This window comes from Chrysemys picta, chromosome 2 (genome assembly GCF_011386835.1).
Source record: "Chrysemys picta bellii isolate R12L10 chromosome 2, ASM1138683v2, whole genome shotgun sequence".
NCBI classification, from domain to species: domain Eukaryota; kingdom Metazoa; phylum Chordata; order Testudines; family Emydidae; genus Chrysemys; species Chrysemys picta.
This window is the reverse complement of record NC_088792.1, coordinates 9916036-9929476: the sequence shown is the minus strand read 5'-3', so window position 1 is coordinate 9929476 and position 13441 is coordinate 9916036. Positions and strand designations below refer to the sequence as shown.

At 42.0% G+C, this 13441-nt stretch overlaps 1 protein-coding gene across 6 annotated transcripts in view; it reads right to left on the bottom strand.

Moving 5' to 3' along the window:
• The window catches only part of OBSCN (obscurin, cytoskeletal calmodulin and titin-interacting RhoGEF), a 266409-nt gene that overhangs the window by 70961 nt on the left and 182007 nt on the right, over nt 1–13441 (bottom strand). For all 6 annotated transcript variants that reach the window (XM_065582593.1, XM_065582594.1, XM_065582591.1 and 3 more), the window contains 4 exons: nt 12384–12650; nt 9129–9401; nt 3557–3829; nt 830–1117 (listed from right to left, as the gene is read on the bottom strand). In XM_065582593.1, coding sequence (XP_065438665.1) covers nt 830–1117; nt 3557–3829; nt 9129–9401; nt 12384–12650 — 1101 coding nt within the window. The remainder of the gene's footprint in view (nt 1–829; nt 1118–3556; nt 3830–9128; nt 9402–12383; nt 12651–13441) is intronic.

Below are 13441 nucleotides of genomic sequence, written 5' to 3'. Positions count from 1 at the left end.
CTGAAGCAACTGTGAATTGGTACCCACAGGTACATTGTCAAGGTGTTAAATTATAAGAGACATACAAATATCAGAAAGAGAGAGAGAGAAAGAGGCATTTTAAGGAGGAAACACTGCCTCTCCCTTGCATGCGCAATAAAACTCTCGCTTGCCGTCAGCCACAGTAACATAGCCATTCCAGCATGCCCTGCCTCAGTCATTACGTCTGGTCTCCATGAGAAAAGAATCTTATGTTGATCAGACAAAACTCGGAGATGCATTGCAAGCCATGAGACTGAGTGCTGCGGTATGGAGAGAAAGATGTCAAGTAGATAAACAACACAGCAGGTTTCGCTTTGCTTCTGCCCAAAACAATTTACCAACGTTCTCTCCAAGACTCAGAAGCACCAAACTATGCTATAGTGTGGACGCTTCGCTCTCATGTGAGGTCCCTTGAATGTGCAGGGCCACCGGGGGGGGGGGGGGGGGGGGAAGGGGGGGGAAAGGGGGCAATTTGCCCAGGCCCCACAGGGACCCCCACGAGAATATAGTATTCTATAGTATTGAAACTTTTTTTTATGGGAGGGCCCCCCAAAATTGCTTTGCCCCAGCCCCCTGAATCTTCTGGGCGGCCCTGTGAATGTGTGATGCAGACATAGGGTGACCAGACAGCGAATGTGAAAAATCAGGATGGGGGTGGGGGATAATAGGAGCCTATGCAAGAAAAAGGCCCCAAAATCAGGACTGTCCCTATAAAATCGGGAGAGCTGGTCACCCTAAGCAGACATGCCATGCGAAATACAGGCCTATAACAGCTCTCAGTGCATTATGGGACTTCTCTAATTCTCACCTAGCTGCACAGTTTGAGGTAAATGCACTGGTTCACCAGCACCAACTTTGTTTACAGCTGAAATGCGGAACCTGTAGGGTTCGCCTGGTGAGAGATTGTCCACAACAAACTCCGTGTTTTGAATAAGTTCCTTGTTGCATTGCTGCCAGCCACTGCCAGGTGTTTTCCTCTCGACATTGTAGCCTAAGATGCCACAGCCACCATTGCTCAGCGGTGTGAACCAGGACAGAGTTACCAAGCGACTGCTCTTACTTAAAATCTCTGGATCTTCAGGGGGATCAGGGAGGGCTGAGGGAACAACAGAGTTCCAATGATGTATAAAATAAGTGCTGTCGCTTTTTAGTGAGATTACAAATAAGCCCTCATTATAAGCAATAAGGAGAAATCTAAGTGCACATTCAGTATCTTTCTCACCATGAATCGGAGCTGCGTTGTGCCGATGAAAATCAGACACATCTTTGCACAATTGACAACTCTCTGCAGAGCTGTGCTGCACCGTAATCTATGGTCGGGGTGGAATTTTTCAGGTGAATAGTTTTTTCACCCAAAAATGCATTTTTGGCTGGTCCAAAAATACTGGCGAACATGACCTAATTAATACCGTTTGGGAAAAAGGTTTTCCTGACCAGCAAACTCTGTGTCTGAATCTGCCCTTAGCCTAGTAGTTAGGTCACATGCCTAAGATGAGGGAGACCCAAGCTTGAATCCCCACTCTGGAGCAGATCACCTCCTCCCAGGTGAGCAGCCTGGCTTTAGACTATTCTGGGGTATGGCTGCTCTCAATCTCTCCTGTTGAAACTGTTCCACTTCGTATAAACACTTACATAGTCATTGGGACAGAGCGAGAATGTGAGGATGACTATACCCTGCATTCACCTAACAGGTAGAAGACGTGGCTTCCAATCTTCTCTCCCTGTGATTCAGAGCAGGGATTCAAACCTCAGTCCATCACAAGTGCCCTAACCACTGGGTTAAAGCTTATAAAGGGGACCCACACATATTTGCTGGCCTGAAACTGACTTTTCCAATTTGCCTACCATTTCCGAAAGTCTTCAGAACCAAACTGAATATTTTCCTTGATTTTGCGGTTTCCAGGCAAAACCAAAAAAAAAAAGAAAAAAAATTAATTATTCACCCAGCTCTAGTGACAAGCAATAAACTCACTGCAACCACATTAGCTCTCCTAAAGTTTACCATGGAACCTTCCCAAGTCTTGTGATTTTTAATGCCATCTTGTCCAATCAAAGATAAAGTAGAGATGAGCTAAACCTACAAAGATCAGGTCAGAATGTGCCCAGAGTTCGGGGATGGTCAGCCCCAAACGTTAGTTACAGTCCATCTCTAATGGAAATGGAGTCATCACAGGATTGCACAATAACTCTCGTAAATCTCACGGAAATTGCTGCCATACTTGTGCAACTACTGTGTGGCTCTCCATGTAAACCAGCAAATAAAGCATAAACACATGAAAACATTGGAACTGTGTCCCTGCAGACTACTTGGGGACTGATCATTACCCTCAGCATATCCATAAGGATTTATCATGCAATATACACTCTGGTTTAGAAGACAGAAATAGCTCTCTTTAGTCTGAAACTACATGGGTATTTTCCAAGAAAATTACCTGTGACACTGCAATATCTCTTACTATGAAATTAAGGGTCAAATTAGGCTATAACCTGGCCTCTAATTTTGGGCACCCAAAACCTCCAATTTGACTGTGCAAGTCTTGGATTCACACTTTATCAGTTTCTTGTTTGGGTTTACATCTACAACTCCCAAAGTCTAATAACCCGTTTTGCATGCCCAAATTCTTACACGCCCCAATTGTGGGGTTCCTAAAATTTGGAAGCCATTATTGAAAATTTGTCCCATAATGACAAACAGGACCTAAAAGGTCAACAGTTCATTTGTTATTAACTATGAACAACAAGATATCTGTGCACTGTGAAGTAAAATATTGCTATACATCGATCAGATTGACCATGGAAATCTAGAATAAAATAGCACATTTTGAAGTGCTTCTATTTTCTTGGTAATTTTTCCTCACTGACTGTAATTCAATTTTCCCTAAGGCTGGTAAGTTTGCAGAGTATTATTTTAAATAAAGATAGAGAGAACTTGCTCAGAAAATTGGTTTCTCCACAAGTATGTACAGTTCTAGTTAGTACTTTACGGAAGAATGGTAGGTTACAAAATGGTGGATTTCAGCTAAGGTAACACTGAAAAGAAGATCTCATCACTAATTGGTTTAATTTTCATTTCAAGAGACAGTCAGAGCAGACTTGCACAGCAGCAATTTATCAAACCTGAGAAAGCTGGCGTGTGTGCCTGTGGGAAGGAGAAACAGAAAACAGCACAGATGTAAGAAAATCAGAGTGACAGAGCTCAATCCTGTAGGCTGAGAAGCATAGAATCATAGGGTTAGAAGGGACCGAAAGGGTCATCTAGTTTAACTCCCTGCCAAGCTGCAGGATTTGTTGTCTAAAAACCAGCCAAGACGGAGGGATCTCCAGCCTCCTTTTGAAAACCTCCAGTGAAGGAGCTTCCACAACCTCTCTAGGAAACTGGTCCATTGTCCTACTGTTCTTACAGTTAGGAAGTTTTTCCTGAGATTTAATCTAAAGCTGCTCTGCTGTAGTTTTAACCCATTGCCTCTTGTCCTGCCCTCCGTGGTGCAAGTGCCAATGGCTAGAATTGGCAGAAACGTTCACTGGATGAACCTACCTATTACAGATAACGTGGCTGAGGCAATTGCATCCCTTGCAGCAAAAGTCACCTCTCCAGCATGATGTGGTTGGGCTTTCTTCAGGATCAGTTTGTAGGTGTCTCCATCTGCCTGCATTTCCCAGTTCTCGTCTGGTTGGATATCCATGTCATTAATATACCAGGCGACTTCGCTGACTGGCACTGCTTCACTTAAAACACAGCTAAGGGTAGCTCGGTCCCCAGCAGTGACTTCAGTGTCAACCAAAGGCTGCAAAATTTCCAGGCGCCATCCTGCAGTTAAAAATATGTAATCAAACCCCAAGATACTGAAGCAAAGATTAAGTGTCAAGGTTTATACTTAATGTTCTTGATGAATCTTTCGACAGCGAGACCACATGGGCTGGCAGAAGAGCCTGATGGGTTTTCTGGGGTCTAGGTTATGCAAACTGGTTAGAGGTGGCAGAAATCTTAGAAGCTGAACTGCCAAAACGATCAGGAAAGCTCCTTCAGATTTGTGTGCTGTAGCCTCCTGTTTTTGTCCCACGTTAGCCCTGATTCTGCATTCTCCTGTGTAGGTGGATCCCTTTAGCACCAGGACGGAGCCCCAGTGACTTTAAAGTGGTTCTGCACAAGTAGAGTCCAACTGTGCCAACAGGTTTCAGGAGAGGGGCCTTTATTGATTACAACGGTCCTTTTCCCAAGTTTTAGCCAAGAACTTCAAAAGCACTTTTCTCACTTGTGTAACGACCCAGCCGTTTGCAAATTAATTCCACTCAGTAACAGACTTAAAGGTGGCAATTTTGCAACAGAAAAGCTTCAAAAACAGACTCCAACGAGAAACTGCTGAACTGGAATTAATTTGCAAACTAGACACCATTAACTTGGGCTTGAATAGAGACTGAGAGTGGCTGGGTCATTACACAAATTGAATCTATTTCCCCATGTTCAGTATCCTCACACCTTCTTGTCAACTGTCTGAAATGGGCCATCTTGATTATCACTACAAAAGTTTTTTTTTCTCCTGCTGATAATAGCTCATCTTAATTAATTAGCCTCTTAGAGTTGGTTGGGCAACTTCCACCTTTTCATGTTCTCTGGATGTATTTATATCTTCTTACTATATGTTCCATTCTATGCATCCGATGAAGTGGGCTGTAGCCCACGAAAGCTTATGCTCAAATAAAGTTGTTAGTCTCTAAGGTGCCACAAGGACTCCTGTTCTTTTAACAGAAATTAGGGTTTGCTCTGGATCAGATGTTCAGTTTTTTTCATGGAACATGCCCTTTGGCACATAACATTGTGAGACACACGATGCCCAGATGTGAAATGGAGATTATGAGAGTGTAGCCCGCCAGGTGCACTTATGCTCCTAAGAATTATAAAGAAATGTTGCGTAGATAAATGAATATGCTCCTCTTTCTAGCTAGTTGAAATTATTTGGTTGGACGAGTGAGATTGAGATAGGTACTTTGTACAACTGTGCAAACTGTGACTGTGAATCCATTTCCCGCCAACAAAAATCTGATATTTTGTGCATGTTGTGAAGATTAAAGATTTATCTGAGCCCCGAGTTCCCAAAACATTATTTTAACTCTACATCCTGTATAAGGAGCTTGATTAATTTCTGTCTGTGGGAGAAGCAGATGGGGGAAATGACGGAAATGCCTGGAAAGTGCACTGATAAGTTTACAGAAAACATACCATTCCATCACAATAGAAAAGAAGCTAAGATCACCACAGACAGAAAAGAATTAGGAGCTGTGGGCGAGTATAGCTACCCAGTCCAGGTGAGGGATGCTACTCCTCACCAAGAAGATAGACTGGAGGGAAACAAAACTGTGGGAAACCTTTGAAAGATAGAAGAAAAAGTTCCACCTCTGTTTAAAAATTAGATTTTTAACACTGGGGTAACCACCAACCCATGAGCTGATAATTAACAAACACTTCAACAAGAAGGTTTGGAGAGCAAGCTGGAATGTGAAGCATGAGAAGAGGTATGCATGGCTTACATGGAAAAATAGGAAAGCACATAAATGGATAAGAGAAAGAAACAAGATGAAAGGCCAGTTGAAAACTCTGAGGAATCAAGAATTGCATTGAGCTTCCAGTAGCTGAACTATAAGGAAGGCTGAAAGACGTAGTATACTTACAACTGGCAACCGAAAGACGAAGATGGAGAGACATATCCAACATGTTTGCAACCTATGTGGTTACATTTAACCAAGAAGCAGCATGTTCGTCAATGCCATGAGGCGATGCAATCACTCAAATACATAAGCCAGGTTTTATTTAATATATATTATGTATTAATAAAGTTCTCATTACATGTAAGTTTGACATAACATTGTCACAATGACAGGTTTCAGAGTAGTAGCCATGTTAGTCTGTATCCGCAAAAAGAACAGGAGTACTTGTGGCACCTTAGAGACTAACAAATTTTGGCCTCTCAGAGTTGGTAAGACAACTCCCACCTGTTCATGCTCTCTGTATGTGTGTATATATATCTCCTCAATATATGTTTCACTCTATATGCATCCGAAGAAGTGAGCTGTAGTCCACGAAAGCTTATGCTCTAATAAATTTGTTAGTCTCTAAGGTGCCACAAGTACTCCTGTTCTTTTTAATGTCACAATTTAACCACTTTTTCCAAACACCTTACGATGTTGACTAGCAGTAGACAAGGCAGTCCCAAATAATTCTTCAGCCTGAACTCATGCCCGCCTGGAAGCATTTTCTAATGGTGCCACAGAAGTATTGATGCTAAAAGACTGTCAATAGATGGGATTTACACTGATGACTAAGTAGCCACAGCAAACTTCACCAAGAGAGGAAACCCAGCTGCCAAAGTGTCATGAGTTAAACTGCAGTGCATCTTTACACTGTAACTCAGTTATCTTATCAGCTGTGACTGTAACATACTAAGCCATACTGCACCTGATAAAGAATTTTTTAAAATGTAACATAAAAGAAATTTTAAAAAGAGTATGATGAAATAACCATAGTTTAGATTGTTAGAAGGAAAGAAAACAAAATTAAATTAAATTATATTAAAAGTTCAAACTCAGTAAAATAGAAATTGACCAGATCCTCAGAGTGAAAGGGTGGCTTTTGCTTTGGCTTATTATAGGAAACAGGTCAGCCATAAATGTCAGATGTGGGTTCAAACTCTTCTGAAATTCTCGGACGTTTAGGATCTGGGCCAATCTCCACTGAAAATCTCAGCGCCTTTTGCAATTACCATTGTTGTTCATCCTTCTAGTTAGAAGATGACCATGACATCACAGGTTGGTTTAGTTTCTGTGAACCCGTGAGTAGCTGATCAGGCCATTCTGAGCTTTGAACTGTCTGTGGCACATTGAACAAGAGATGCTACTATGGGTTGCTTGATTAACAACGGACATGCTGCTGTTACGAAATTTACGCTGCTGGTACTTCTGCTCTGCCTCAGCAGTTCTCCTCCACTCACAGACTATAGCTCCAGTATGGATGAGGTTTCACCAAATAGAACTACCATGAAGGAGATCTTCCCAAAACTCAGGGTCATTGTTGAAACACTCCAAGGATAACTTGAGGGAGTCTTTGAAATGTTTCTTCTGCCCTCCCTGAGAGCACTTTCCCTCCTTTAGCTTGCCGTAAAAGTTCTTCTCTGGCAGTCACTAATCTGACATTCTGGTGACATGGCCTGCCCATCTCACCTGTGATTTCATCAACGGAATAGGGATGCTTGGAATGCGGGCCCGTATGAGAACCTCAATATCTGGAACCTTGTCTTGCCATGTTAGCCTCATCAGTTTCCTCAGACAGCCCATGGGAAAGTGAGTTTGTGCCATTATCATAATAGGCATTTGATAGTGGCACCTTTTAAAGCCAGCTCACCAAAGTAAGGTTGTTTTCCGATATAAAATCTAGAGAGAGACAAGAATGTATTTGCCACACATTATCTTCTCTCTGGCACTGAATTGAAGTAGGTAGGTAAGGACTAAAGGGGAGAACAAATTAGGAATTATCAGGGAAGGCAAACAGCTGATTGAGTTTGTACATAGCCCTGCACTGGTTTCCAAGACTCAAGAGGGACAAGCAGCATTCACAGAGGTTACAGATCAATGCAGGGAAGATGAAGATCAGACTAGCTGTACAATGGAATTCAAGAGGGGACGGATTGTTTGACAGCACAAAGGAGTTCACATACCTGGGCACCCCAATTAGCGTAGTTGGAGAGGTAGTACATGAAATAAATACATAAAGGAGCCACATTTATTCCTAGTGCAATCATGGGCAATGACATTGGTTTCAATGGAGTTGCGTCTGTTTACACCAGGGCTGAATTTGGTTTAATAATTAGCAGTAGATGCATGTAACTGATTCAACAAGATTGGGCAAGCAGAAAACTGAAGCTAAAAACCCCAACATCCTGCAACTATGATTTCATTATGTTGCATGGCTGTGAGATCCTGTGTCCGATTGAAAAACGGAAGCATTCCCTCATAGCAAGAATGCTTTGCAAAGCTCATGAGTATAATATGGTAAGAGGCGTTAAGGTGCAGTTCAGGAAAATAGCACACTGGAAAGCATACAAGAATAGATGTTATTCTGGTTGGGCCACATCAATCAAGATGTATAATGAGTGAATGTACAAGCAAGTCCTAAAATATGGGAAGACAAGCGATGGATAGTCAGACCACAGAGAAACTGATAAAGCAGGTTTGAGAAGGATTCATCTCTGCTGAGTAACAGAAAGAAATGTAAATGGTTGTGTTCCACAGCCAACAGAAGTTGCGCAAAGTATACTCACCTTTGCCATGATGCTTGCAAATCAGTCAGCAATGGCTAGGCTGTGTGGTCTGCTGCTATATCTACTTAAAAGGGTTGCCAACTCTGACCGAAGCTATTCTGGGAGATTTTTTCCCCCAGTATGACATAATGTCATTTTCTTAAAATATCCTATTAAAGTCTCCTGGATTGCTTTCAATAGTCATGGGGAGATCGATGCCAATTCCGGGAGACTCCAGGCCAAACTTGGAGGGTTGGCAACCCTACTACTTAACCTAATCAGGACTGTCTCACTGTTTACCTTGTTGCCATCCTCATTCGTTTGTTTAATACACCCTTTGTTGACTTGGTATGCTGATAGATTCAAAGCTCTTTGGGGCAGTGACTGCTTTTTATTCTATGTCTGTGCTTTGCCTAACTGTTTGGGGCCTCTAGGAACTAAAGTAATTAACAATAATAATGATGATGATCATGATGTAAATTGTAACCTGTTTACCCTTGAAATATCTATATCTGATCCATTAGAATACTCACTCTCTGTATGAACGTTGCTTGTTTCTAGCTAATTTGCACAATTTATAAGCATTATATGAGACGTGGCATATGTCACTTCCTACACGTAAGTGCTTGTCACACGAAACGTAAGTAGTAAAGTATAAAATAAAAGATTTCTCTGTGTGAAGCAGAAGTAATGCAGGGAGCCCATGACCTATGCTACTCATGAACTATCCAGCTCTGGCACTCAACAAATATTTTTCTGGGTTGTCCAGCCTTTCAAACCGGAAAGCTAGCACTCCAAGCACACGTTTGTCATTGTTACCTTTCACAGTCAGGAACGCAGATGTCACTGCGTCACTACCCAGGAAAGTCACCCTGCAGTTGTCCTGGGGAGTGAGGTTCTTCAAGAGGAGAATATGCCTGCGTCCATTTTCAAAGTAAACCATCTCAATGTTTTCTGTGGTTTTGACAGGCTCATCATCAATCAGCCAGTTGTAATTGTAGCACTCTGGTTTGGAAAGGTAGCACTCAAACAGGGCTTCACCACCTTCCACGGCTTCCACATTCTCCAAACCCTTGACAATACTGTTCTTGGCTAATGGAAAAGGAAAATGATTAAAAACATTAGCTATTTTGCTTACACACTTCTGAGCAGTAGTGAGCCTTAAAGCACACTATGTAATTTCCATCACCTGGAAGCTGATACGAGAGCACCATATGTGGAAAGTTAACTTGTGGTTTCTCCTTTTAAATGTCAATGGCATCCTAACACAGCATTATGTTTAAAATACATCCACAACAGCAATGTGGTTTAACACGTAGTAAAATAACTCTAACACGGTGTTTCCTTCTGGCTTAATTCAACATTTATCCAATAACCTGACCTATATCTTTATAAATGAAGGATGAAATCATATTGTTCGTATGAACTGGGGTAATTGTTCAATGGAAACAAATACAAAAAGCCATCTACAGTTCAAGAATATAGGGTATAACCAGTTTCCTTTTGTGTACAACAGGAATCTTTGCTTGCCAACCTCCTCCATATGTATAATTAACATCATAGCTGGAGAGATATGAAACCGATAGGGAGCTCACCTTAAAATCTTACCACCTTTTATACAAAACATGTCCTTATCCCAGCAGCGGACTACTGCTGGTCAATGCAATGATATTTGTAATCTAAGTCAACAAGGGATTTTGCAAATTGTACTACTAAAAGCCATTTGCAAAATTACAATTTATTGCATCGGTAACACTTTTTTAGTAGTAACTTTCTAATTATTACCAAATTCTTCTGACAGATGTCCAGGACCTGATTTTCTAATCTGAGTGTCAGGGGTCGGGGCCATTGTGTGTGCAAAAATGTGCACAGATGTGCATGACCATTTGCACACAATTACTGCAACTGCGTGCACCAACTGATAGTTGTACACAACTAACCAGTTTGATGCACATATCCCCAATTTGTGTGCACAGCCAGGTTAATTGCATAGACACATTAGGCACACACTGCTGTACAAGTTTATGTACACTGAGCTAGTTTAGAAACAGAAACCCACAACGCCCACATGAGTTATATACCATGGTCCTCATGATCAGTGTTCTAATACAGCACCAGAATAATGGGCCAATCAATCCTGTTTAGTAACCACATCAATCATTGTAACTTCTAACCCGTGTGCAATTGCTTGTCACTTAGAAAACTGATACTGAACTATTTATTCTCTAGCAAAGCCAAATCAGTTTTTCTGAGGTTCCAGAATTTTCCAACTTGAATGTTTAAAGAGAACAATGCTCTTGTGTCTAGGGCAAATGACAGGAGTCAGAGGCATGACTGCATTCCTGTGTGTAGGTATCCGCGTCATTTAATTTCTCTGTGCGCCACTTTCCTCATAAGTAGAATGTTGATACTTACAGATCCCTGCCCCCCTGGAGCGTTTTAAGACTAAATTCATTAATACTTGGTAAGTGCTTTTAGACCCTAAGAGGAAGGAGCTATCAAAGTGCAGAGCATTATAATAAATAATAAATTGGCTTTTTAACTGACCACAATCCCACAGTTCAGAAACCAGATAAGAAACAATATTATTTCTAATCATCCGGTAATTGAAAACAAGAATTCCATATGCAAATAGCAGAAAACTAGTTATTAAAACATTATATCCGCTATGCTCTACTGTTGTTTGCTTTGATCACTTGGATATTTCGGTGCTTTAAAGGCGGTCCCGTTTTAAATGGCAGGCTCTGGGCCTCGTTCTGTAGTTGCTCCATGTAGGTGTCCCACTGAAGTCAAGGAGAGTTCCTTACATGGAGCAGCTGCGCGTCAACTCCCTCAATCCGTTAATACTGGCAAACGTATGGTAGTTTTCTTTGAAGTATCTTATGCACCATCAAGTCTAAGACTGAGATCAGGTGTCTTTCACCTTACATGGGACACCAAATGCTAGATTGGTCTCAAAAACCTCTGGAGGAAGATTTTCAAAAATGCCTACGGGTTACAGGGTCACAACTCTCATTTAAGGCCAATGGGCCTTGTGCTACTAAATCTCCTAGGCCTTTTTGAAAATCATCCCTGTGACGTTTGGACAATTATTTTTTTAAATATATTCATTTCCACTCTGTCCTAAATTGAAAATAAATAAAGAGTGTGGGGCACTTGCATAGCACAGTAACGGGGGCAATACAAGTACCTAAGAGAGAGACAGAAAATAGTGACTCTTGAATGCAGACTCCGAGCAACTGAGTCCAAGACATCTATAAACAAAGCTCTGTTAATTAAATCAATAAAGGTTACATATGGGGCCACATCCTCATGCTATTAAAATCAATGGCAAAACTCTCATTAACTTCACTGGAAACAAGAGTTAAGTCTTTGGTGGGAAAAAATTTAAGAACAGGATACAACAAACCTTGAAACACTGTTTTCTGTAAACCTAAGAATCAAGCTGCTCTCTTCATCTTTTCTATCACAGACACTTAACTACATATAAAAGAATATTTCTATTGTTTTTCCACTTTTTGTCTCCCAGGGACACTTACAATATCTAATTTCAAATTACAAGAGGCTTTACAAGTTATTATTATTTTAAATAGATATAAAACTCAAGAAAGGCGAGCTGTAGATTAGATTAACTGGAAATAAAAAATACAATGCCATTTTATCCTTTAGTTCGTTTTTTAAGGCACTTTGTACGTGAAAAGTGCTATATAAGTACTATTATTTTTCAAGTCCAAGAACACCACATCTGCAGCATGACAATAATTCAGCAGAACATATCCCATTTGAGTAATGCTACTACGAAATTCAGTTCATTGGAGAGCAAGCATGATTATCTATACGCGTTTGGAACCAAAGTGTGGGCATTAAATTGAACTAGTTTCCAACTGAATTTTGTACATTTTCACATTCAACTCATGTTAACACCAAACATGGTTCTCATTATTATTGATATTGGAATGAACACCAAATGAATAGGTAACGATTTGCCACTTATTGTCAGATGCGGCTGTGATTTGCCACTTGGTCACTATTTGGTCCCCATGGTAGTCTTCCTTTTGTGCTGGAAGACCTCACCTTGAACATCAAGCATAGCCACAACTTTGGTGTTTCCAGCTTCACAAGAATAGATGCCACTGTCTTCTGGAAGGGCAGGTTTAATTTTTAGCTTGGCTACATTCCAGTCCTGCTCGATAATGACTCGTTGCCCATCTGCAGAAACTTCCTGATCATTTTTCTTCCATGTGGCTTGCACTGGCCTAGAGTACTGGCATATGAGCTCTGCTGTGCCATCTTCATCAACGGTAATGTCCTGCATGGGACTGACCACCTCAATAGTTGGATCTGTCAACCAACATGTCAGGAGGGACATGCATTAGTGGATCTTTATGGAAAGGGCAGCTTAGATTTTTTCAAGCACAGAGCCCGCATGGAATGGGAAGCAAAGGAAATGAAATTACAAGCATAAGGCTGCTCAGATGCGCTACAGGTTAGCAGGTTTAGCGTTTGCTTGTGTCAGCATCAAGCAGCGTGGAAGCAAACAGGATATATTAGGATAGCTGTACCATCAGATAGTTTAGACCAGTGGTTCTCAAACTTATTTGATCGGGCCCCCCTTCTTTGTGTCTGTAGTCGTTTACGTGTTCCCTCCCCCCACCCCACAAGTACATATACTGCCACCCAGCTCTGAAGGCAGAGCGGAGAGCAGCGGCTGCTGGCCGGGCACCCAGCTCTGAAGGCAGAGCGGAGAGCAGCGGCCGCTGGCTGGGCACCCAGCTCTGAAGGCAGAGCGGAGAGCAGCGGCCGCTGGCCGGGCACCCAGCTCTGAAGGCAGCACTGCGCAGAAGTAACGGTGGCAGCGTGAAAAGTGATATTTGTCAATATCACTTTTCACAGCAGACTTAGTGTCCCATTGCCACCCTTACTTCTGCGCTGCTGCTGCCACCCCAGGTGAGGGATTGAGTGGAGGGGATGGAGAGCCCGAGCCCAGGTGGTGTGGCTCCAGCTATCAGCTCCAGGGTTCCAGCTGTCCCCTTTATTCCTGTCTCCCGGGTGTGCACGGCCCTTCTGCACGAGCCCCAGCCACCTGGGGCTGAAAGAGTTCTTAAATAAAATCACACACCTCACACCTCCCT